Below are 26,845 nucleotides of genomic sequence, written 5' to 3'. Positions count from 1 at the left end.
TGTGCGGCAAGCGATGGAAAAACTATTGGAATATGGACAACAGTTGCACTATCTGTTCATCGATTTTAAAGCCTGTACACGGCCATGAGAGAATTCGGTATCCCGACGAAATTAATAAGACTGACTAGGCTGACCCTGACCAATGTGCGAGGCCAGATAAAAGCAGCAGGATCACTCTCAAGACCATTCGACATCAACAACGGTCTACCACAAGGGGATGCGCTATCATGCGTCCTCTTTAACCTGGCCCTCGAGAAAGTGATCCGTGATGCTGAGGTGAATGCAAGAGGTACGATCCTCTTCAAGTCCACCCAACTACTGGCCTATGCTGACGATATCGACATCATGGGAAGAACCACCCGAGACGTACAAACTGCCTTCATCCAGATCGAGCAGGCGGCGATTGGCGCGATATCTTGGGCTGCACATCAATGAAGGCAAGACAAAATATATGGTGGCAACGTCAGCACCGAAGACGAATCAACCAACAACATCAAACCGCACTGGTCAAACACAAACACGAAGAAGAATAAGGATAGGAGAATACAACTTTGAGACCGTTGACAATTTCTCCTATCTAGGGTCGAAAATCACAACCGATAACAACTACGATGATGAAATCCGCGCACGGTTGTTGTCAGCTAACAGAGCCTATTTCAGCTTACAAAGACTGTTCCGCTCGAAACGTCTCACCATAGGGTCAAAGCTCTTACTGTACAAGACAATGATCTTGTCAGTCCTCATGTATTCCTCGGAAACTTGGGTTCTTAGCAAGAAAAATTGCGAACTCTTGGCCGCGTTCGAGAGAAGATTCCTCCGAAGAATTTTTGGCCCCCTACATGAGGATGGACGATTCCGTAGCCTACACAATGACGAAATCTATGAGCGATACCATGACTGTCCGGTTGTGGATAAAATCCGTCTCAATAGGTTACGGTGGGCGGGTCACTTAATCCGTATGGATGAGGATGATCCCACCCGGAAAGTCTATAAGGGCAATATCTATGGTAGAAAAAGAAGACGAGGCAGACCCTGCCTAAGATGGAGCGATGGCGTGGGCCAGGACGCCAGACAGCTTTTAGGGATATCGAATTGGTGGACCTCGGCGCAAAGCCGGGATGTCTGGAGTTCCTTATTAAGGCAGGCCTAGACCGGATACCGGTTGTTGCGCCGTTGATGATGATGATGATGCGATGCTTCTATGCCGCGGCGTAGCGCTTTCCGAAAACGAAATCCCAATTTCTGGTGGAATTAAGAAATTGAGGAATGTCTGAAAAACTGTCTCAGAGCTAGGAGATGCTCTCAGGCCAGAAGAAATCAACCTGAATTCGTTGAGCTACACATGCAATATAAGAACGCGAGGAAAAAATTGCAAGTAGCTATCACAAAGAGCAAGAGGTGCACTGAAGCTGATTCTGATCCATGGGGTGGCGCCTGCAGGTCTATAATGTCATCACTGAAAGGCAAGCGCTCCCATCGATTACCTGTCCTAAATTACTACAAAACATAGTGGACACTCTCTTCCCAGACGATATAAACTACACAAATCTGCCTAAAGTCCATGTAAACCCCGACGAAATTCCTGTAGTGGTAGAAGAGGAAATTTTTGATGCAGGAAGGAAATTCGCTGAAAATAAGACCCCAAGGCCAGATGGAATTCCAAATATCGCCCTGAAAGTGGCGGCCAGGACAGCACCAGCTATGTTTACTAAAGTTTTTACGGCATGCCTTAGAAAAGGAGAATTTCCCGAGCAATGAAAGCTGCAAAAGTTGATACTTATTCCGAAGCCAGGTAAATCATTGGGTGACCAACCTGATATCGACTGATATGTTTGGTCAATACCATTGGTAAACTATTTGAACAAGTATTATACAACAGACTGCTCGCTGTTGTGGAAAAGGAAAGAGGTCTATCCGACAAGCAATTCGGGTTTTGTAAAGGGAGATCAACCGTCGATGCAATCAACATGGTGACTGGCCTGGCTTGCGCTGCAATACAAGATGACAAATGCTGCGCAGTGGTGAAACTCGATGTAAAAAATGCATTCGTTGTTGCATTTTTTCTTGGAAGAAGATTATATTGCGACTCGGATGATGGACAGAAATTATTCCCAATGATGTGCCGGGTACCACAGAGGTCTGCCTTAGGTCCCTTAATATGGTTAATTATGTACAATGGAGTTCTGACGCTACGCCTTTCTAACGGCAAGACAACCATTGGCTTTGCGGAGGATATCGGGGTAACAGTAGTTGCAAAACGCTTAGACGAGATTAAAATCTACGCAAATGAAAAGATATGGGAGATCAATTCCTGGTTGAAAAAGTCCGGTCTATCACTTGTTGAACATGAAACGGAACTAGTTCTAATCAGCAAAAGAAAGAAAGACACGACCGTGAAAATTAAAGTTGGTGAACAAACAATTTACAAACAATGTAATGATTGACAAAAGGCTCAACTTTAGAAAACACATTGAGTGCGCAGCAACTAAAGCGTCTTGCATCGCTGTAACGATCTCGAGGATACTATCGAACATTGGTGGACCAAGACAAATTCGACGTCGTCTTATTTAAAGAGTAGTCAGTTCAAACAAATCAAACTGCAGAAAACTAGGAATGGCGTATCGACTAAGTGCCCTCCGGGTATGCAGTGCTTATCAAAAAACATCAGGAGAAGCAGCATATGTACTGCCAGGGACAATCCCCATAGATATCTTGGCGGATGAAAGTCTTCTTACTTCGACGGCAACTAGCACGGCGGGAATCCATCGCAGAATGGCAAAAGAGATGGAACGAGGCACAAACTGGCCGTTGGACCTACCTTATCATTCCACACATTCGAAGATGGATTGAAAGGAGCCACGGGGAATTAAGCTACGAGCTAACACAGTTTTCAAGTGGACATAGAGATTATCGGGCTTATCTACATCGATTTGGACATGACGAGTCACCATGCTGCCTAAGATGTGGTAACGTCGCTGAGAATGCGGAGCGTGTTGTATTTGAGTGCCCAAAGTTTACAACACACTGAACTAGGCTGGAGGCGATCGCAGACAGGCGCTTAACACCTGAAAATATAGTGAAGTTTATGTTGGAATCAACGAAGGCTTGGAATCAAGTGGTAATTGAGCTGAAAATGATTCAGCAGCTAAGGCATGAAAAACCGCGAAGAAAGTAAGAAAGGGAAGGGGGAGAAACACTAACGATCCGCAGTTAAGAACTGATCCAGCCCCGCGATGCAATGCTTATAGCAGTCCCGTGGGGAGAGTGGAAGAAGAAGGAAGTGGTTTTAGTGAGTAGGAGTCTCACATAACTGCATGTCAGGAGCCAGTAGTAGGTGTTGAACCTTTCCACCTTCCAACGATGAAAAAAAAACCGACATACTGACAGACGGGCAGATAGACATTGAACCAATTTTAATAAGGTTTTGTATCACACAAAACCTTAAAAATCACCCGAGCTGGACGGAATACTGAACGTAGCTTTCAAAACAGCGATAAAAATAAGACCGGAATGGTTCATTTCTACTTTTAATATCTGCTTGAAAGAGGAGGACCTAGTGGAAAAGACAAATGCTGGTGTTGCTACCAAAGAGTGGTAAACTACCTAATGAGCCATCAGTACGAAAAAGTTGCAGGAGGCATGTCCACACGACAATATGGTTTTCGCGCTGACCGATCAACGGTGGATGTAGTCAACGCAGTCGTCAATCTGGCAGAGGAAGCAATTGCAGGCATAAGGTGGCAGGGCGGTACCAAAAAATACTATGCTATCATCACGCTCGATATGGGGAATGCTTTCCACTCACCTCAATGGTAACGTAAAATAAGATCCTTAACCCAGTTGAATGTTCCCACTTATATTCGGCTAATCATCAGCGATTAGTTCGTGGATAGGAAGCTCCTCTATGACGCCGACCTAGGCCCAGTTGAATATTTGGTAACTGGCGGAGTGTCTCAAGGACCGGTGCTGAGATGAGCCTCTGGAACGTGATGTACGACCATGTGCTGCGCATCAAACTCCCGCGATAAACCACCCTTATCGGATATGCAGACGATATTGAATTATTGTAGTTAACCTGTAGAACCTGGTGGAGGTTGTCTGTGCATGTGAGACATCGGTTAGGCTGATCATCATATCAAGATTATACACATTAAGCTATCAACACTTGAGCTCCGTGGCTGGAAAAACTGCAAAAGTTTTAGTTGCGTTAACTGGATGATGCCAATTTTGGAGGACTCAAACCACCGAGAAGGTTGTTACTAGCCAGGGCATGTTCATCCATTTTGTTGTATGTGGACCAAAATTGGAAAAAAAAACCCTTAATGTTCAGACGCATAGGAGAAAATTATCTTCAGTATGTCCTCTGAGAGTGTTAAGAGTCGCTAGCGCATTCCGAAGAACGTCAAACGAAGCAGCTTTCGTAGTTGCGGGAATGGTGCCTATTGATCTTTTGTCTGAGGACATGCGAAGCTTATACAACCGGAAAGCACACAGTGACCATAATGCCGGAGGTAGACGACGGGAAGAGAAAGCGCGCCCAATCAAGGTGTGCCAGGAACGTTGGGATGATTCCCACAAAGGAAGGTGGACGCACAGGCTAATTCCAAATATCCAATTTTGGATTATACGCGGCCATGGAGATGTCCACTATCACTTGCCTCAGTTTCTGACTGTCAATAGGCATAACAAAGTTTGAAACGATCAAATGATATCTAAGTTGCACACATTTGACTCAAATTCAATCAAAATCCTTATATATATATATATATATAATAATACATATAAATATATTTACCTATCCAATAACAAGTTACTCCTTTGACCCATTGATTCAAATATAGTAGTTGTGAGAAACGAAATCGATCGTGGTTTCGACTCAATTAAGTGTTTGATACTTGATATGTAAGTTTCCAATTTTCCCGGTATATTTTTCATTAAATCTTTGCTGATAAAGTACTTTATTCCAAAGTAGTCTGAAAATTCCACAACTCACCAATGTAAATATGCGGGAAATATTGCTTAACTAAAAATATCACGCGGGAAGAGTATTTATGTACGCCAATAAACATATGGCAAAAAGACTTCATACTATTTATTTACGATAGCAATCAGTGTACACAGTCATCCAGATGTTTCCATCCTGTTTTGAAAAAAAAATGTCTTCATTTTTCTATGCCCAGTGACTGCAAACTAGATGGTATCGATCGGAGGTCTGAAATTACCTCGCGTGATGAATACAATTCGGTTCGCCAGTTTTTTGCTTATCATGCACTAATTCTAGACTTTATGGTAAATTGCTGTATACACAACTAAGAAAATGGAAATATCATCTAATGTAATTCGTCAGTTTATTAATTTCGCTCACACTGAAAGGTGTGCAAATAAAAGGAACAGAAAGCAATTAAATATGGAAGGAATATCCCGAAAGGCATCTGAATCCTATTGAAATCTTCTCAATAACTTGAAATACATAGTTGAATGGTTTAGAAATCAATAAATGGATAAATTTACAAATAAAATACATACATAGTTTCAACAACTAAGTGCGCGGAATGAGTTACGTTCACGAATATATAGTTAGCGCTTTTGACACTTCCTTTTGGGTAGAGTTAGTGAATGCACTTATGCACAGAGTGTTCAACCCCCGGAACGGTACGCAATCGGACTACCAACTATATAGCCCCGTCGTCAGAAAACTAACTTGGAACTGTTTGTCACATTACTAACGGCTAGTTTCCCACTTCCACACCTTAAGGATTCTTCAAGTTAGGGAATTCCTCTCCGCTAACGAGAGGGGAGAGGAGGAAGGAAACTGTTAATTCAAGAAATCCTCTGCCGTCCGATCTCTGTCTTCATATAAATAAGAAACACCCAAACGTAATGTGCAACACAGCTCAATGTTGTCTGTAGAGAGCTCTCCTGTGTCCGCATAAAATTGTTGACAAATCCCATCCTACCTTCCACAAGAAAAAAAGATGTGATCGGTGTCGTCTACAACCCCATTGCAGATTAGACAGTCAGGGGATTGTGCCTTCCCAATTTTATGCAAGTAAGACTGAAAGCTTCCGGGCCCACTTAGAATCTGGAGACGTGATTTCCATCCTCCTCCAACCCTTTGGTGTCTCATAGAACAGGGAGCAGTTTCTCAAATAGTTCCCTAATATCGGTAAGATATAGCCCGGGACGTAGGAAGTATTCCTAGAATGTCTTTCCATCTTACAGCATCGTGTCATTCGGTTTTATATAGACGCATCCAAACAAAGATATCTCCTAGACCTTCGGCAAGAAGCCTTAGGAGGCTGCCGTCCCGAACCCAGGTGGCGGTACCTGATAAGTCAAAGTGCAATCAAACTAAGTCCTGCTTCCAATACTGTTCATTGATGAACACTAGTACAACTTTCATCTTCGTAACGAATTATGCTAGCAACTAATGAGCGATTGCACTCTGGTGCATGTTGATGTGTAGCGTGCGGATCATGTTAACCGCGTCCTAGCTCTTTCCAATTCCACCCTGAAGCCCGCAGTAGGTGCAATGCTTTCATGACACGCGCCATGATTTCTGCATAGAACGCAACTCTCCTTTTTGTTGCAGGTATTCGCTTTGTGACCTACTTGGCGTCATCTGCGTCATGCTGCACATAATTTACACATCTGTAACACATCTGTAACACTACCCGAATTCGTACCCTACATACAACCCAACCAACTCTGCTTTTCTCGCTGTTAGGAAGTTTTCTCGAGTAATGCTCGCTAGTTTATAGTTATTGATACCTATCCGAGCATCGGTTGCTCGGTGAACGTTCACGCTAGAGGACCTCTTCTACTCCGTTTTTTTCTGTGAAATAGTCAAGATCTCGGATTTCCAGAGAGCACGTGAATTCTAGGATAGAAACCAGAGCCTTGTCTCCTAGCAGCCCCTTGAACGCCGCACAGAAAATACCTTTGTCTGCTGCCTTCGGACTTAATCTGAGAAGAACTCCATTACACTTCATTTTCCGAATGAAAGACACTTATGCTCCATTGTCTTTGGACTTGATCTTATTACAGATTGCACTTCGTTTCCTGACTTTTCCTTTGGTGCCCCATCTTTCGTACCCATCTTGGCTCTAGGTAGACGGTCCTCTAACAGTACGACCTGTTGGTTGTTCTTGTCCCTTAGCCTTCTATTGAGCCCTGTAGACTGCCTGGGTGTAACCTCCTTCAGATAAATCTTTCTCTTTTCGATTTTTCCCCCGTTCACTTTGCAACGAAATATCTGCGGTCCGTTTGGCGCCTACGGTACTCTCAACATGAAGTGCGATTGTTTCTTCTTTTGCTTCTCATGTCCGCCTGTAAAAGAAAATGCGATCCAGGAGTTCTTCTACACAACAGCACTGCCACTTATTGGGGTTCCCCTTCCTTACCCGAGTGCCGCAGTCTTCCCCCTTTTGAGGTTCTGAGTATCTCTTACTGTCCCTTTCGTTGGGCTGAGGCAAGTGAGACATTTTCGTGTTGTGCACAAACACAGGTAACTTTTTTCCACCCTTACGATCTCTCAGTTTTAGAATTTTTTCTCCCATGGAAATTGTATCAGCTTGCTCGGACAACACGTCGTACTGTTACCGTTTTAATTCACAGTACCTGACCAGGGTGCCGAAGGGGCTGGTTCCTGATACACGCCACAATTTGCTCCTTAGTAAAGCTAGGCTCACACCACCTCATCGATCTCGGCAAAGAGTTGTAGACGGTTCCGAGGACTTTCCGTATGTCCCGAAGTGTATCGGATATTAACTCTCTATAATAAATCACAGATGGAGGATATCTTTCTTCGAAATATACTACTGCTTAGGACGTAACCCAAGAGATCAGAACTACTTGCTTGAGCACCTTGGAGACGCCAATCCCCATATCGTAAGCGGCCCTTAAAAGATCGCTGACGGCACCCAAGGGGTGTGCTTTTGACACTGCGTGATAAATGAAATCCACTTGAACGAGGTTCTAGGGTGATTGTGTGTGGTCATAAGAATAATAATAATCATTTGCGCGATATTGTGTGTATAATGTCTCCCCCTCAATCTCTACATATTTCCTTTTAGCTGAAAATAATAATTTTCTGATACCCCCTAATAACACAGAGTAAAAAAACAACTCAGAAATCGGAGCCCGGCCCTTCAGTTATGGAATATGCTCAATAATTCCATTTATACAAAACTCATAGCGTATATGTAGTAAGTACATCAAACTATTTACATTAATGTGTTATTGACATTCTACGCACATATATATAGAGTATATGATATCTTAGGGTGGAGTAAATTTACGCAAAACAGATCATGTTGCATTTGCACCAAACTTTCCAGTGTGATGCTCCGTACTGTAATCTTTATCTAAATATACAAATTGAACGACGTATCCAATGCTCTGCCAATTAATGTGGATAAAAGAGTCCGATGACTAATCAAACTGAAATCCTTGGTTTTGTTGGTGTTAGCTTTAGTCCACCTCTTCTTGCCTCTCTTTCCAAATCCAGAGCCATTTGGCCTAGGTCCATGACCGGTTGATAGAGCAAACAGTTGTCATGAGCGTAGTTGAGGTGTTTAAGTCATAGTCGTAGCATAGTCCATTGAATTCCCATACTGAGCGAAAATCATCCTGTTTTCTGTCGATCAAACTTCCGAGATATTCTTTGATATGTTTCAAGATTATTTTAACCATTCTCTTTGTGAAGGCAGGGAGCACACAGTAGCCCTTCAATTGTCACAATCAAAACGGGTTCCCTTCTTTGGAATCTCAACGATCATCCTCTTTCCCCACTCTCTGGAAAAGGTCTTGGATTCCACCGGCAACTTGCAAGCGAACATAAGCAACCATCAGATGGTGATCCTTTTCGAGCCGGATGTCAACGCCTCTCTTGTTACGCACATCCAGGAGACAACTCCAAAACCTACTGCTGATCGTGAAGTGGTCGATCTGATTGCTCGTACCGTGTCGGTCACTTGAAACCCAACTGACTTTATAACAGGCTCTGTGCTCAAACAATGTACCACCAATGACGAGGCAGTGGAAGTTTCACAAATCTACATTGCGGTCACCAAGATCGTGTTTCCTCATCACATGCCCGAGCAAGGTGTCATCAGATCCCCCCTTGGCATTCAGATCACCTTTAAGAAACCTTCTTTGGACTACACTTCATTACTCGTAGAAAGCATCATTTTCTATTATATCGGAAGTCTCCGTTGGTGAGTGGCATTACACAATTGTGATGATCCTTAATCTGGACCGAAGCCTTGCAGTTAAAAGTCTTTCAGAAACCGACTGTCAAGTCAAGAGAAAGTTCCTTGCAGAAGCCGTCAGAAACAACCCGACATCGGATTCGCGTGTGCTACCACTTTGCTTTCCAGAGTACAAGAACATATTACCGCAAGAGGGAGAGGAGTGCTCTCCAGAGTTACTTCACTTACGCCCAGAATGTCCAGCTTATATTGGAATTCCCGCTAAAGTTGAAGAAAACGAGCATTCTAAGGACCCTTGTTTTGTCGGTCGAAGCAGTAACATCTTAACTCGAAACATGTTTCCCAGTTTTTCAAGCGTTGCAATTATCTTTTAAATCCCATTGTTATGAATAGACATCTATTGAAGCAAAAGTTTACATTACACCGTCTATTTCCCAAAGACACAAAACACAACGCATAATTTTTAACTAAAAGCATAAGTTAAGTCCGGGAATAATTAACTTTTAAGATTATGTAGGTCAACTAAACCAAAATCAATTGTAATGTCATTATTTCCATTTGAATATTTAATATTTAATGATTGTCGCCTAATACCAGTACTAATTAGATTAACATGCACAAGAAGTTCATGCATCGAGTTATAGCGTAGACGGTAGAATATCATCCAAATTCCACCTAAACTGAATAATTATTCAAGATCGATTCCTTTCTATTAACGAATATACTCTCTGGAATATATCATAACTCACAGCCGGGAGTGTTTAAATATTAAGTCATAACATTCAACCATCAGGCGATAGCCTCACGCGATTTCCCTCCCTCATTAATAATTTCTCCACGGAGCAACTTTTCAAACTTTCCTACCTCCATATTAGGAAACAGGTGAATAATTACGTGAAACATTTGGGGAGTTTCTATTCTCTATTCAGCAATAAAAAAGTACTGAACCACATGTTTATCTACATGAAATGAATAAAACGGGCAGTAGACGACAATCTGATGGAGCGAGAGCGATAAAAGGGGTTTCACGAAAATCAACGGTCAAGAGATACTTCAATCGATTCCTGAAAATCGACTTTGTGTTAAAAGTGCTTTTGGAAAAGAACGAAAACAAGTCGGGAAACCGGAAGCTGGGCGCTTCACGTATGAAAGGTTTGGTTTGCTTCTTGAGTATATTTGAATGTAGAACTATCCCATTTGTACGTAGCCCGTTAAGAATATGCATTTAGCATGTCAGGTTTATTACGTCGGGTTGTAAATTTACACGGTAAAGACAACTTTGAGCTACTGTAACTTTGTTACTAATAGTATGATTTTGATCAAACTTGGAGATAATATGCTTCATATTATATTTTATACTACTCATCATCATCATCAACGGCGCAACAACCGGTATCCGGTCTAGGCCTGCCTTAATAAGGAACTCCACATATCCCGGTTTTGCGACGAGGTCCACCAATTCGATATCCCCAAAAGTTGTCTGGCGTCCTGACCAACACCATCGCTCCATCTTAGGCAGGGTCTGCCTCGTCTTCTTTTTCTACCATAGATATTCCCCTTATAGACTTTCCGGGTGGGATCATCCTCATCCATACGGATTAAGTGACCCGCCCACCGTAAACTATTGAGCCCGATTTTATCCACAACCGGACGGTCATGATATCACTCATAGATTTCGTCGTTATGTAAGGGGCCAAAAATTCTTCGGAGGATTCTTCTCTCGAACGCGGCCAAGAGTTCGCAATTTTTTTTGCTAAGAACCCAAGTCTCCGAGGAATACATGAGGACTGGCAAGATCATTGTCTTGTACAGTAAAAGCTTTGACCCTATGGTGAGACGTTTCGAGCGAAACAGTTTCTGTAAGCTGAAATAGGCTCTATTGGCTGACAACAACCATGCGCGGATTTCATCATCGTAGCTGTTATCGGTGGTGATTTTCGACCCTAGAAAGGAAAAATTATCAACGGTCTCAAAGTTGTATTCTCCTATTCTTATTCTTCCTGTTTGACCAGTGCGGTTTAATCTTGTTGGTTGGTTGGTTTTCGGTGCTGACGTTGTCACCATATATTTTGTCTTGCCTTCATTGATGTGCAGCCCAAGATCTCGCGCCAATTGCCGCCTGCTCGATCTGGATGAAGGCAGTTTTTACGTTTCGGGTGGTTCTTCCCATGATGTCGATATCGAGAGCATAGGCCAGTAGTTGGGTGGACTTGAAGAGGATCGTACCTCTTGCATTTACCTCAGCATCACGGATCTCGAGGGCCAGGTTAAAGAGGACGCATGATAAGGCATCCCCTTGTGGTAGACCGTTGTTGATGTCGAATGGTCTTGAGAGTGATCCTGCTGTATTTTATACTACTACCAACTTTTATAACTCTGAGATAAACTTAAGGGGGTTTTACTCAATTTTCCCAAAAATATGGTAATATACTATTATTAACTTAATTTGAACAGATATCGATAGGGAGAGTATTTTGAGGCCTGGGTACCATATAAAGGAAGCCTCATGATTTTTTCAGATTTTTTGGGTGGGTAGTTTCTGAGAATGGGTCCGTTAAAGAAATCATCACTTTCCACCCCTCCCGCTCCCTGCCTTTTTAACAAACCACAAAGCTAAGACACAGTTCGAAAAGTATTAATTAAGACATTTCATTTGATACCCCACATGACTACATTTGGTGAAAAAAAGGTCCCACCTTCTCACCAAATTTCGTGTCAATCGGTATAGCCGTTTCTGAGAAAAGTGCCTGTGACAGACAGACAGAGAGACAGACGGAGAGGCAGACATTGAATCGATTTTAATATGATTTTAAATTACAGAACAAAAGGTTTCCTTTCAAGTTTATTATATTTTTGCACTTAAGTATTATCTTTTCTAAGAGTCTGAATTTTTGATATCCTCACTCTTTGCATCAAACGTAGATAATTCCAACTTCTCATTCGGTAAAAAATATCTGACAGCATAGTTTACTAATACAACTAGTAAATATACTATTCCTACAACTAGGAAATAAAACGTATATACAGTAAATTGGGCTATGACACCCAACGCGAATCCATCCTTAGACACTACAATCACAGTCAAAATAGTTTGCATAATAAGCGCAATGAAAGTGTTGAATCCGAAGACAAGTCCATAGCTCTCTTCTTGTAAATGACGCGATACTTCAGAGCTGCAATGTAAACGTAATTTTTAAGAAATAAACAACTTTTCATCATAATACGAGTATAAAATCTCACCTAGAGACTGTCACTGTGAATGTGAAAAGGGCTCCGAAACAAATGTATCCAGCGTATGACCAGTACAGTACCGTCGTTTGTGAAGTTAAAAGCAAACAGAGTCCTTCAATAATTGTCAGTATAGCTAGGGTAAGTAAACTGGCACGTACATTCGTTTTTCCTGTGAAAATATAACCCGCTGCCAATGAGAGCCCTGCCCCAAGCAGCGTTAATATCGCGTCTACGGCCCCATTCCACACAACCTAATAAAAAGGAAAATATAGAGAACTGTTGCCGAGGGTTAATACAATGAACTCACCAATGGGCTACTATCTATAACTTTCCACAGAACTTGAATGTAATTCACCACTTGCAGATATCCACATAAATTTACAATATACCACAGACTCCACTGCAATACCATACTATTGGTATAGGCGTTACGAAAATGGAGCCAAAGCAGTTGAAATGCTCCTTTAATGTTATCTGTAGTCCCGACTGCATTTTGATCTTCATTCAATCCGTCTTCCATTGATCCAGTCTCCCGCTTGCGGTGGAAATACAAGCTTGTTTTCGAACCAGGCAGGAAGAAAGCCCAGGCAGTTGCCAGAATTTGAGCTGAAAGTAGAAGAAAAAAATTAAAGTTAACTTTGATGAGAACAGGATTGAAAGTCCGCAAAAGCCGACTCCAATGAGACAGCCAAAAATGAGGCAGTTTCAATAGGGGGGAGAGATCAACCTACCCGAGGCAGCGCATAGCACCCATAAGTCCCTTTGTGAGAAATAGCGTATCAATCATACCTAAGCGCCATATTGCTAATCATTAGCAATATATCTAAATCCCTTCCAGGACTCCTTAAAAAGCCTATGAAATAAAGTTTGCGTTGGTCCATTAGACTGACATTTCATGAAACATTTAAATATCAGGAGCTCAACCTAAACAATTTTGTTTGAGTCTTTTAGCTTATTGCTGAGTACATACCGACTGGTGGCATAATTACTATAAGAAAAAGTGAGCGAAAACCTTATTTGTCAACCTAAGAACTAACTGGGAACGTGTACAAAAATTGGTTGCGATTGACGACTAACGGACGAAACTAATTCATTCACAAGTTAGTTGTAACTAACAATTCAATTCATCATCATCAACGGCGCAACAACCAGTATCCGGTCTAGGCCTGCCTTAATAAGGAACTCCAGACACCCCGGTTTCGCGTCGAGGTCCACCAATTCGATATCCCTAAAAGCTTCTGGCGTCTTGATCTATGCCATCGTTCCATCTCAGGCGGGGTTTGCTTCGCTTCTTTTTTTCATAGATCCCCTTATAGACTTTCCGGACTGGATCATTCTCATCCATACGGATTAAGTGACCAGCCCACCAGCGGAACAGTTTTGTAAGTTGAAATAGGTTCTGTTAGCAGCCAGCAACCGTGCGCGAATTTCATCGTCATAGATGTTATCGGTTATGACTTTCGAACCGAGATAGGAGAAATTTCCAACGGACTCAAAGTTTTAGTCTCCTATCTTTATTGTTTTCGTTTGACCAGTGCGGTTCGATGTTGCTTGTTCTTTCGGTTTTGGTTTTGGCGCTGACGTTGCTACCATGTGCTGCGTCTCACCTTCATTAATGAGCAGTTCGAGACTGTAAATCTCATATTCTTCCTCCCATGATGTTGATATCGTGCGCGTAGGCCAATAGTTGGGTGGACTTGAAGAGGATGGTGCCTCTCGCATGCATTTACATCGGCATCGTGGATCACTTTCTCCAGGGCCAGATTAAAGAGGGCGCATAGTAGGGTATCCCCTTGTCTTAGACCGTTGTTGATGTTGAATGGCCTCGAAAGTGATGCTTTGATCTGGCCTCACACATTGGTATCAATTTCGTTGGAATACCCAATTCTCTCATGGCTATGTACAGTTCTACCCTAGCTATATTATCATAGGCGGCTTTAAAGTCGATGAATAGATGGTGCAACTGATGTCCATATTCCAATAGTTTTTCATCGCTTGCCGCACAGAGAAAATCTGATCTCTTGCTGATTTGCCTGGAGTGAAGCCTCTTTGGTATCGGCCAATGATGTTCTGGCCGTTTGAGGCTATCCGGCCTAGCAAGATAGCGGAGAATATCTTATAGATGGTACTCAGCAATATGATACCTCTATCATTGTTGCACTGTGTGACATCTCTATTTTTATGTATGAGACAGATTATGCCTCGTTGCCAATCGTCAGGCATTGATTCGCTGTCCCATACCTTGAGCACAAGTTGACGAACCACTTGGTGTAATTGGTCGCCTTCATATTTAATCAATTCGGCTGTAATTCCATTGTCGTGTTTTTTGAGCCAATGAATTGCACGAACTGTTTCTTCTATGCTTGGTGGTGGCGGCATTTGTTCGTCGTCTTCAGTTGGCGCCGATATTTTGGTTATTGAGCAGTTCATCAAAATATTCAACCCATCGCTCCAATAAACCCATTCTGTCGAAAATTAGATTTCCCTCTTTGTCTCGGCAGGATGAGCATCGAGGTGTATAGGGCTTCATCCTGCTAACTTGTTGATAAAACTTCCGCACCTGGTGCGGTCGCTCCCTGTACTTTTCTAGTTCATAGACTAGTTGATTCTCCAAGGCTTCCTTTTTCCGTCTGTGAAGTCGCTTCTCCGCTCGACGGAGTTCGCAATAACATTACTCGGTATGCAGTATTCTTTCGTTCCGTTGCTAGCTTACATTCATCGTCAAACCAGCCGTTCTGACTTTTCTTGCGCGTCCAAGTATGTTTGTGGCCGTATTAATGATAACGTTCTTCAGGTGGTTGTGTAGATCATTTGTTGATGCTTCACCTCCAGGATATCTTTCAAATATAAACAATTTTTCAGGCTCCGTGAATATCCTCTTTGAAATTGAAATTTTCAGAACGCTAACTGTATTATTGGCTCCAATGTTTTAGTCCATTGTTATTTCAAGAAAGTGCATTGGTTTCAAGGGTATCTTCCACAGAAACAGAAACATACGACCCACTCCGGATGATAGCATTCCCAACTAAAATCAAACACTGAGCAAAATTCAAGCTTTCACTAAACAAAACTAAAGTTGGTTTTAGTCGATTGAATTTCATACCTTAGTTTAAAGAGATTATAACATGCAATACCAGGAGTTGGGTGAATATAACTTCAAATATCCGAGATTATAACGTCATGAAAACGTTAAATATAGGAAGTCAGTCAATGCTGATTGAAAATGATCTAAAAAAAGGAGTTCGGAAAGTAAAATCTACCAGACTAATGAAAGATTAAGTCAGAAATAAAAAATTGAGAATCTTGATAAGCATGTTTAATCACCTGAACTTAATGTTATCAAAAGTGCACGGTTGACTATCTGAAGCAGTAGCTGGCTATTTATAAAAATTAAAATCCAATGTAATAAAAATCATATGCAGTTGTCAGATAAACTAATCGCAAGTCAGAATCAGCAAACTGGAGTTGTCACAACGATTTATGAGATTTTTTAATGAATAGACTTCACTTTTCGATATAAATAGATTAATTTTTAAGGTTTTGTGTGGAACAAAACCTTATTAAAAACGATTCAATGTCTATTACACTCGATTTACTCCGAAACGGCCGAGGCTACGTCACGAAATTTGTTGAGAACGTGTGGTCTGTGAATCCATTTACATGCGAAAGAGGGGTGTAATTTTTTTTCACTCAATTATTGCCATGTGGGGTATCAAATGAAATGGTTTAATTAGTAGTTTTCGAGATTGGACATATTTTTGATATTGGAGCTACCTAAGGGAGTGAGAGCTCAAAATCTGAGCCCTAAGAAGTGAAACAAATCTTGTTCTTAGAACCTATTCAACTGAAGAATCTGAAAAAAATCAAAATACATCCCATTCGTTAATAATAGCATATTATCATATTTCAGAAATTTACCCGGAAACCCCTCTGAAGTTCACCTTAGCATTACAAAAAATTTGGCACTAGTATAATTGATGTCATATATGATAGCATCATTTTGAAGTTTAAAGCAAATCCAACTAATTACACAATTAAAATTATGGAAGGCCAAGATTTACTATTTCACGGGAATTTATTGAATTCTAAGACGTATATGATGTCATAATAATAATGATAATAATCGTTGGCACAACAATCCATATTGGAGTGTATTAGAGCACTTCATTCAAGACCTAACGGTACACTACAGAACACTGTAGGAGGCAATGTGGTCAGCATTACGCTCGCCCGAGATTATTACCCTAATTGACTCAGGTACTCATTCACAGCTGAGTCGACTGGTATCCGACGTCAAATCACGATACAAATCCCACTGCCGCCAGCGAGACTTGAACCGCGACCTTCCATACGACAGCCATGTCATCATAAAGTGAACTCATATGAGCAGCGGGTTACAAGGGAACATCTTCATTTTTAGTTTTTTTTAGCTATTTGTTAGTTATTTCTATATCAGTATCAATTACTCGAGACGGACAAATATTTGCATATGCAAATAAAATTCCCGGGTAGTTTCCAATTAAGATGTATATGTTTGTAAGTTAGTACCAGCGGGTTTCAATTTACGTAAATATGTATAATTATACACATGAAGAAAGACGAAATATTGCGACGCTTTTAATGAGTTACATATATATATTAATGTATGCATCAGCAATCGACAATGTTTGTTTGTTTAGAATGAGCCCAATATCCGCCTTTAATATGTGAATATATCTCGGATTTTGAAAACATAGGAAGGAATGTTCTGACTTCTTAGCTATGTACGAATTGAAAAACGTGCACAGAAAGATAAATACCAAATCTTTATTTCTGGAACGCACAGCTCTCGGCATTCCGACTTGTTTAAGTATGGAAACTCTTAAAGGCACTATTGGGAACTAATTCTTTTTATTCGTGAAATTTTGACCCATTTCTGTTCATTCGTTTAAGGCTCTAATGCGAACCAAAAAAGCAAATATAAAATAAACCTGTGTTGAACAATATCTCTAGAAATATTATATGTATTTTCAAAATGAATCCCAACAAGTAGAGCAGGAAACCATTTACCGAATTCAGAGTAGATGTCCTTTGAATTAAATTATATATATATATTCTCATGGTACATACTCTGAAACTAGCAGTTCTTCGGTCGGAATTCTTGCGAATCCAAATGGAAAAGCATGCATCTATTGTTTTTGAGAGTTTACCATCGTATTGACACTCATACCGTAAAATAAACTGTAGCAGACAGTGGATTATCGTGGGCGTAGATAAGCACAATCTAATTATAAGGCAACAATGTTATTAATAGCATCTAAGAAAATAGTCAAAAGAAAAAAAGAATTCTTTTTCCTGTGAGAGAAATAAAACTGTCTGGTTTTCAGACACGTTATCACTAATACCCATAATTAATTTTTATTAGAAGCCACTATTCACAATCAAAAACGCGTGTCTGTCCTAATCTTAATTAATGATGCTATGGAGATAAGATGAGATCGGCGGAAAAGTATCGCCAGGTAAATATGACACAAATAATGCGTGCATGAGTTTTAGACCTCTCCAGACCTATATCATAACAGATAGCTCAACGTTTTTCATGCCTTTCTTTGGTATTTCAAATAGCTCAAATAGAAAACAAGAAGTTATATGAATTAAAGAAGCAACTTTCCGGATTTCGTGAATAGCGGGAAATTCCCGCCATTCACATACATGTACTCACCAGCCAATGTTATATAGTTTAGATCTCGATAGTCCATCAGGCTGAAGTAAATTAGAGCTTGTCCTGAAATACTTGCAATAAGTTTTCCAATCAGCATAGCGACTCTCGTATATGATGTTACTTTTATATAATTCGCCTTATCGACTTTAGCATACATGTAAGTATAATATGCCACTTCTGTTGCCATGTATGTTCCATAAAAGAATTCTAAAATTTGTAGGGCCAATATAGATGTCGTCCATAGAAGTAAACTCCAAATAATAATTCCACAACATCCCATTAAAATTATCAATGGCTTATATCTGGAAAATAAACAAAGGAAATGATTACTTTTCACTGACTGCAGATTAAAGTATTAAAATGATGGATGCAATCGCATTATTTGCTATGCAATAAGCAGATAAAAGTTAATTAGCCTTTATTTCGACTCATTCCATGCAAAGTTTTCATTCATTCATTTGTTATCAAAATTTAAAAAATAGAATTAAATTTCATGGGGCTTGTGCGTGTACATTATTGTAGCAAATGGTGGCGATGATTCAGAGGCAAGAAAATCCAAGGTATATAGTTAGAAAAGAAAAAAACTAGTTCTCTATTTTTCATATATCGATATTTCGAATACCAGTTTTCCTCTTTCTCAGGAAATCTTATCCGTAGTCAGGTCTTAGTGTTTGTCAGATTAAGATATAGGAATTGTAAGCCAAAAAAATATGGAAGCTCAGATGGGAATAACAGACTCGGGGAGAAAGTATTTTGTTAAAAATTAAATAAAATTATAAAGCAATTCACTGAAAAACTGGTTTCGTAAACCCGGGTTATAGCATTTCAGAAAAATAATCAGTAGATAATCGACACGTTATAAAAGATATGAATTAAAGTATCAGTTATCAATGTTCTAACGATTCCTGACAGAAATTTTCCAAGTCTATCGCTAGTAGTCGAATAGACGCATTTTAATTTTTCATTGATAGGAAAACGGTTCTCCGATCAGGGAAAATTAAGGAAACTTTTTATCGTCAGGATTTTTTTACTAATTTGATAGAATACAGTCCCAAGAACCATCCCTCAAAATTTCAAGTCGAAACTCGCAATAATTTCTTCTTGAAATTTGTTTTTGGGGAGGCAAGTCAGGAAATTTTATACAAAGTCATACAAGCCACTACCAAAAAGAAGGCACAAAACAGCACATTTTTTCATATGAATTGTATTTGTGACACCATTTGCATTTCCAGATACTTTTTAAAACTGCTCGACCATTTATATAAAATAATAACCTTGGTGTCATTCCAAGTGAAATCATATTATGATAATTTGTTTAGAAAATCTCTAAGACTTCGTCCCTTACAACGCCAGTAAAGATACGAACAACAGTAATACCCATAGGTGGATGAAAACGCACTTTGTAGTCGTTTCTTATTATTTATATATACGTACGAATTAGTCACGATAAACTTTTTAAAGGTCCTTATTTCGGAATGAAGAAAGCAACCCAATGAGTTCCACTTTTGTAAGAAGGATCTGTATTAGCTATCACACATGACGGTCTTTTAATTCGTTTCGGTAAATAATTGCATGGGAAAACACCTTTGAAGAATCTTGATGGTGTTTGGTTCGATCTGAGGGTTCTGTTTAGTTCGATCGTGTTGCAAGCTTCAATATTAATAATTTTCGAGTGCGATGTTATTGTACATAGTGTTTTATAAATTCCTTTACACCATCATCTTCAACAAATACGGTAGTAAATTTCGCCAATGTTTTTATAACGTCTTCATCCAACCGTCTCCGCTTCAAGTTCCCGCATCTTCCCAAATGTTCCACACCTGCTAGATTACTTGTTATAGTAGGATATCTTACGGTGATCTCGCTGGTGATCAACTTATTATCCGCAGTAATACCAGTGAACGACAACTTTTTACAGAAAGCTAAATCGCCTCCAAGGAGGTAGTCAACATTCATTAAACAACTCATTTCGAGTTTTGATTAAATGTGGAAGAATGTCGGAGAGTCGGCACTATATATAGATTATCGCCCATCGATCCTAATCGTGCCCTGGTTGAGTATACTTCCACATGTTGAATTGTAGGAATTGTCCGGAGTGAGATCAAACGCCAACAAGAACGTTCCATTATCAAATAATTTTTTTGATATTTGATGACGTCAGATTTGATGTCAGATTATTGTGTTTAAAGTTGTATGAATTTTTCGACCGTTTTCCTGTATATGTTTCATTGTCTACCATACCAAACACCAGCAAGTTAGGTGACCACAGTATCGAGTGAAAGTGAAAATATTGCATTAGATCTTTGGAGGACACTTTCATGCGCAAGTAAAATGTTCGGATTGACAGTTACATGGTTCATGTACATTGCCGCTTCTATAATTATGGCTGAACGTCGTCTTTACAATACAAGTAAAATTCGGTTTTTTCTAGCGAAAAAATGACACGTGAATCTACCCCGTTGATTAGCAACTTATCTTAATTTAAGATATCTCCATGAACTTTTCCCATAAACTCCATCACATTGCTGTGTGCAAGCAATTTAGATCTTTTACTATATCCTTGGTTTGGATCAGATGGCTTTCCACTTTCAATTATGTCCATCTCATTCTCATCGAGATACCATTCGGCAGACTTCAAATGGGTTTCGGCGGTATTCTTACTATAATTTAGCAAATTTTCAATATGCGCTCTGCACTGGTAATTGTGGTCAGTTTGCGCTATTGGCCTACCGTTTAACTGTATTGTACATTGTCTGAACAGCGAATGTAGACAATTATTGACAACACCAATTGATGAAGTAGCTTTATCGTACAATTTCTCTTTCCCATCTTTTGCTCCAATAAGTTGTACTTTTAATCGAAGACATATGCTAGACAGTTCGCGGTATGTATCGCCGTGACCTAACGACACATTCTAAAACGGTAGAGTTATCTAATAAATGCTACTTCCTCTGTTTTTAAAATGTTACTTTGAATCAGCGAAATTTAGAGAAGATCTAGTTCAGATTTCATGCACTTTTTGTACGATGACATTTACCAAAAATGTCTATTACACGTTTACGTATCTGTTTTTTTGCGTTGTTTCCCTTGTTTTGAAGACGGAGATTTTTTAGCAGCTTTTCCTCCTTTACAATACCTCCTGCGTTTAAACTTCGAAATCGAGCTTGATTTTTTCGCTTCAAAGGGATTGGGTCTTTTTCGAAATGAACGATTATTGATAAGAACATTGTGTAAACCTCTGAAGAGTTTATTTATACTTTTCTGGGTTATCTCCCAGGCAGCAGTTTCAGCCTGCCTCTTTAGAATGGTCTTAATCGGCTTACTTCCTACTTCTGATAGTATTGCCTTACCAGTTTTTATTGCTTGTTGTTTTAAGGTTGTAGCTCCTGCCGAGACCAGGGGGCTTGCGTGTCGCACTAAACCTCTAAAGAAACTCCCACCAGCTCCACCGTGCTGACTAATATCTGGCGGTCGATATAAATTCTGAATTGATGAATTCCCGCCCCTCTGGATTAGATAATAACGTGTGAGATAGAAATCCATGTCTGTGACAATTCAAACTCCTTAAGTGTTCCAATCAGAATATAGCTGGTTGACACACAGACAGTATATTTATACTTTATCGGCGTTTGAAATGCAGCATGAGGTAGTCAGAGTGAAATTATGCGGTGTTTCCAACGATTAATTAATTGAAATAATAAAACTTGTTGTTTCTTTTTCGTTGGTGTGGGTATTTATTCTTGCAAATACCGATATTTCGGGAACCACTTGTTCCCTTCATCAGTGCAAACTTGTTTGCACTTGTTGCAAACTTGTTTGCACTGATGAAGGGAACAAGTGGTTCCCGAAATATCGGTATTTGCAAGAATAAATACCCACACCAACGAAAAAGAAACAACAAGTTTTATTATTTCAAGCATGAGGTAGGATGGAGCCTCGCTTGCACGGAATTCAAACAATTCGCCTTGCTGTTCAGTTACTTCCACAGAAATACTTTCAATAAAAGTTTTTTCGATCGGATGATATTCTATATGTTCAAATCTTAACAATTTCCCACAGTTTTCCAGTGGTATTACACGTAGGCATCGTACGAATCTACCACCCTCCATTGTCCGTCTTACAATGTCACTAGGGATAAAAGCCATTCCTCCATTGCCATATTTGCTACATACAGCGGGCGACTTTTCTGAAGTACTCACTCTTCGATATTCCGCCAACTCAGTATCATTGAAAGTGAATGAAAAGTGATCATTGCTTTCCCGAATCCATTCTCAGAACCTACTCCACCGACAAATTTTAAAAAATCACTAAGCTGCCACGATATGGTAATTAGACTCAGAAAAACCCTCCATACCGATATCTGTTCAAATAAAGTTAATAATAGTATATTACTATAATTTCTAATAATTGGCTCTAAAATGCCTGTCAATAAATTCCAAGTACCTATCACGAATTGGTGCCGCTTTGTTGGTGAAATGCACAAAGTACGAAATCTCTTATGAGAGGCAGCTGCTCCAAAATGTAGATAGGGCATGTGTATGCCACAGAACTTCCGATTTAGTCATTTTTTGTGATCAACTCCAAATACCAAAAGAATCCCAACGAATGCGTCTACTTCAGGGCTGACTAACTCTTGTCAAACTTTTTCTTTTTTATCAGGGCTTTCTAAATTCCACTTTTCAACCGCATTTCTTCAGTAACGATTCGCTAGTTCTAACAATGATAAATGTAATGTTTGGTGAAAATAACCTCCTGAACACCTCAATGGGTACCACATTTTGTTTTCGTCGGTCCAGGTCGTTCAGTTCGATTACCAAATCATCTTCAGTATCAGATGTATCTGTGCAATTTCATCTTTGTCGTTTCTGAGTGAATTACCATCATCAAGCATTTTACTAAGCCATAAGTTGTCTATGAAAATCTGGATCTGAACTTTGGCCACGCAATCGGGTATTATAAACAAATGCAATTTCACCACTCATTTTTAAGGTTTTGTGTAAAACAAAACCTTATTAAAATCGATTCACTGTCTGTCTGTCTGTAACACGCACTTTTCTCCAATACGGCTGAACCAATCCGAACGAAATTTGGTGGATAGATGGGAACTATGAAATCCGACGCATACAGCGAGTGACATAAATTTAGGTGGAGTTTAAAGAGGGGCTCCCCATACAGATATATATATACAGATATAGTCTTGTAGGATATCAAGTGAAAGGTCTCGATTAGTACTTTCCGAAGCTTGACGCGTTGGCGTGAATTGTAAAGTGCGTGAATAAGGAGTCAAAATGTACGCACTTAAAGTGAGACACAACTCATTTTCGGAAACTACCCTACCCAAAAATCCGAAAAAAATCAGGGTGGTGCGCTTAGATGAAATCTAGGCCTCAAAATATGTCCCATTCCAATATCTATTCAAATAAACTTACTAATAGTATATTACCAACTTTTAGACATTTTCTGGAAAACCCCCCTTAAATTCATCCTAGGACTACCAAGCATAGAGGACGTTTCACATATACATGTCAAATTTCATGGAAATCTGCCCATTAATGCGAAAGTTATAGCAGTTCAAACTTATCCATTTCGTGCGAATTTACCACATCCTAAGCCATACAAATAAGATACTGACGTCATAATTAACGAGAATAATTGGCATTCGAATGAAATATTAAAATTCCATTCATGAAGAATCAACGTCTCCCCAGCCCTTTTTTGTATCTGTTGTAGGTTAAATCCTTCGCATTTTATAATAATATTAACCTTTGAGTGTGGAGCGTAAGCGACTGACTATTATCAATACAGGGCTTTCCATCAAATAATAATAATAATAATCGTTGGTGCAACAATCCAATTGGATCAGGACCTCGAAGCGTGTTAAACACTTCATTTAAGACCGTAACGGAACACTACAGTACACTGTATGGGGCAATGGAGTCAGCATTGTGCTCGTCCAATATTATTACCCTGATTTGACTCAGGTACTCATTCACAGCTGAGTCAACTGGTGTCCGACATCCTGTCACGATAGCAAGTCCCTCTGCCTCCGGTGAGATTTGAACCGCGACCTTGTGCTACTGCAGCTCAGCGCTCTAACCACTTGAGCCAGCCGGACATCAAATGATTTATTTAAATTACTTTGTAAAAAATAGAGTGCAATGGAGTTTTTAGCTATGTGATACGGAGTTGCCATGCACTCATCGCTCCTCACATCTTCTTTTTCTTCAGCCTTTGTCCCGTTCACAAGCGGGGTCGATTCGTCGTGATCGGTTTCGCCACTTTATTTTCATCAAATGCCTGTTCTGAATGTAATCACGAGGCTTTAAACTCTCCATCCAGCGTATCAAGCCCCGTTGTTTCGGCTGGCCTTTTGGTCGCTTACCATTGATTTCGATGTTCAGGTCACTATTGGTAAGTGAATTCTTGTTAGTGCGAATTACGTGACCATACCATCAAAAACGCCTCACTCACAGTTTTTCCACGATCGGTGCAACCCCATATCGATCGCAGATATCCTCATTTTGGATGTGATCAAAACGTGTCACGCCACTAGTCCAATGCAACATCTTCGACCCCATTACCGCAAGACGCTGTTCATTGTCTTTTATAGTCGGCCAACACTCAGAACTATACAGAGCGGTAAATTTTAGATTTAACACATTCTTTGATACGTCGATCACAAAGAACACCAGTTGTGGAATTCCACTTCATCCAGGTTGCGTTAATGTGTTAAGCAATTTCAATACGCAGTTCTCTATTGATTGATAGCATTGACGCAAAATATTTAAATCGCTCAGTTCTGGGCAGGTTACTGCCCGAACTGAGCGATTAAAGTATCTCGAGTTAATGCCAATAGAGAACTGTGTTGTGCTCCTCACATAGAGAAACACAAAACCTTTTATACCTGAAGCGTCAAGCTTCCGGTTATTTCCAAACAAAACATACAAAAAATCAATATGAACTTTACGAAAAAAACGTGTTTGACGAAGGAAAAACGAACATATGGGTGCGAATACCAGAGTAAGATGTCAGGGAACTATCACGCTGACAGGTGCAGATTTTTGATGTATTGGATAGGCTAACCTGTACACATCAAAGGGCAAGGCATGATCTTCGTCTAATCCCAAAGAAAAAGCGAAAATAGAAACAAAACATCATTCTGGAACTACTCCTCCTGCCACCCTTTATTCAAAAGCAATTCCAAAAGCCGTGTGTAAATTATTTACTAATCTACCAAGCTATTCGCAACCTGACGCGACATCCTCGTCCACAGTGTCTGCCGCATTCTTGTAACCAATTTTGAAACCTTTTTTCAAACTTTCTGTTCTGTCGAGAATTTAGAATCCTTATAATATTGATAATTAATTATGGAAATTTTGTATAGCTCCTCCTCCCTTTAAGGCATTTTTTCACGCTATTGTGTACATCTTCGAGAAAGATACAGAAAAATTAAAAGGAATGCGACCAGTAACTTTATTCTTGGAAAGAAGAATTTTAAAGGATCCACTATACACGGTTAAACAACGAATAAGCTGGAGTGATATGAAATAAGAGTTGCCTTTAGGCAGCAAACCTCATTTCAATTTACCTAAATTAAATTTGGTGGTGGAAAGATGACAAGAAGTAATTACTAGATTTGCAGATTTATTTGTAATTGGCGAATAGAGCTCTTTCCGACATAGACCCTTCCAATTTGAAAAGCATCTCACATTTTCTGAATTAAATCAAGTCAGTATCTTAACGACAGCACTTCTTTGAAAGATCTAATTCGCCCTTGGGCAACTCAAATAACATTAACTTAAATTCTTGGAGGTTCAGTAAAAAATGCCTGGGGACATTCATTGGTTTGATCACTAAACTAATAAAATCTCAATACACCGCAAACATAGACAGATAGCAATTTATCGCTCTAAACTTAAATGGGTCGTGCATGTGGAATAATCCGAGCGTTGAGAGAGGGTAGTAAATAAGTTTTAATTAGTTCTGGAGTGAGCAACGAAATAGTAGCGGCGAATTATGTAATGCACTGAACACCATAAAACACAAGGAGTACACCTCTGAACTCACCTTAAAAAATCCGTTATTAGGAAAACTAATATCAGCTGTGCTAAGTATCCATATGTTGATACAGGATAAACGTCCTGATTGAGCTGAAAGATATTTCTTTGATTAGAATTATACAATGCAGAATTGTGAAAACTTACCTCTTGCTCGGTAACATTCCGCCATGGTCCTAGAATATACTCCGTCACGAATGGTTCAGATGGGCGAATATCTCTCAAGAATCCAAATCCGCAGAGTATTAAAGATATCTTGTGCCATTCTTGCATTGCATCCACTTATAATTATCAACGGTCTCGGTTTCTATAGCGGCCGAAAACAGCTTAGCTGCACTCTCTTTTAGGTTAGTGAGCTGGAGAAGCCGCCTGAACGCAACTGAGATTCAACAAGACACCTTACCGAATGAATGGCAACTGAGATTCAACAAGACACCTTACCGAATGAATGGCATGCAAAAGATACATATGCCGATAACGTTTCGCTTCATTCTTCGAAGATACGAGACAAAACATATTTATTTATTTTACTTTTGAGTACACATGCATAAATCTTTCGCTGTGGCTTCGTCGTTCGCACTGATTGTAAGGTCCGAGGAGTGACGAAACTGGTCTGCTGATACACATGTGAGTAAAAATATAAA

General features: G+C 39.9%; 1 protein-coding gene across 2 annotated transcripts; it reads right to left on the bottom strand.

The window, feature by feature from the left end:
- Window positions 1–12,041: 12,041 nt before the first annotated feature.
- Window positions 12,042–26,803, bottom strand: LOC119659551 (thiamine transporter 1-like). 2 transcript variants are annotated; one of them, XM_038067701.1, is made up of 7 exons: window positions 26,638–26,803; window positions 26,349–26,599; window positions 26,212–26,294; window positions 18,145–18,446; window positions 12,751–13,049; window positions 12,453–12,694; window positions 12,042–12,385 (listed from the first exon to the last, which is right to left on the bottom strand). In XM_038067701.1, the coding sequence occupies exons 2-7, from the start codon at window positions 26,472–26,474 to the stop codon at window positions 12,088–12,090; spliced, it is 1,350 nt and encodes a 449-aa protein (XP_037923629.1). In that variant the 5' UTR covers window positions 26,475–26,599; window positions 26,638–26,803; the 3' UTR covers window positions 12,042–12,087. The 2 variants fall into 2 exon arrangements, with proteins under 2 accessions (XP_037923629.1, XP_037923630.1); XM_038067702.1 differs by having other exon boundaries at window positions 26,349–26,580; window positions 26,643–26,803.
- Between the last annotated feature and the right edge of the window lie 42 nt (window positions 26,804–26,845).

This window comes from Hermetia illucens, chromosome 6 (assembly GCF_905115235.1).
Source record: "Hermetia illucens chromosome 6, iHerIll2.2.curated.20191125, whole genome shotgun sequence".
NCBI classification, from domain to species: Eukaryota; Metazoa; Arthropoda; class Insecta; order Diptera; family Stratiomyidae; genus Hermetia; species Hermetia illucens.
This window is presented reverse-complemented; position numbering and strand designations above follow the sequence as displayed.

What these genes read in the sequence shown, in the direction of transcription:
- LOC119659551 (XM_038067701.1), bottom strand. Translation starts at nt 26,474, where the DNA reads ATGCAAGAATGGCACAAGATATCTTTAATACTCTGCGGATTTGGATTC. An exon ending in GGAATGTTACCGAGCAAGAG is followed by an intron (nt 26,295 to 26,348) that starts GTAAGTTTTCAC and finishes AATATCTTTCAG; the next exon opens with CTCAATCAGGACGTTTATCC. An exon ending in TTATAGATAGTAGCCCATTG is followed by an intron (nt 12,695 to 12,750) that starts GTGAGTTCATTG and finishes CCTTTTTATTAG; the next exon opens with GTTGTGTGGAATGGGGCCGT.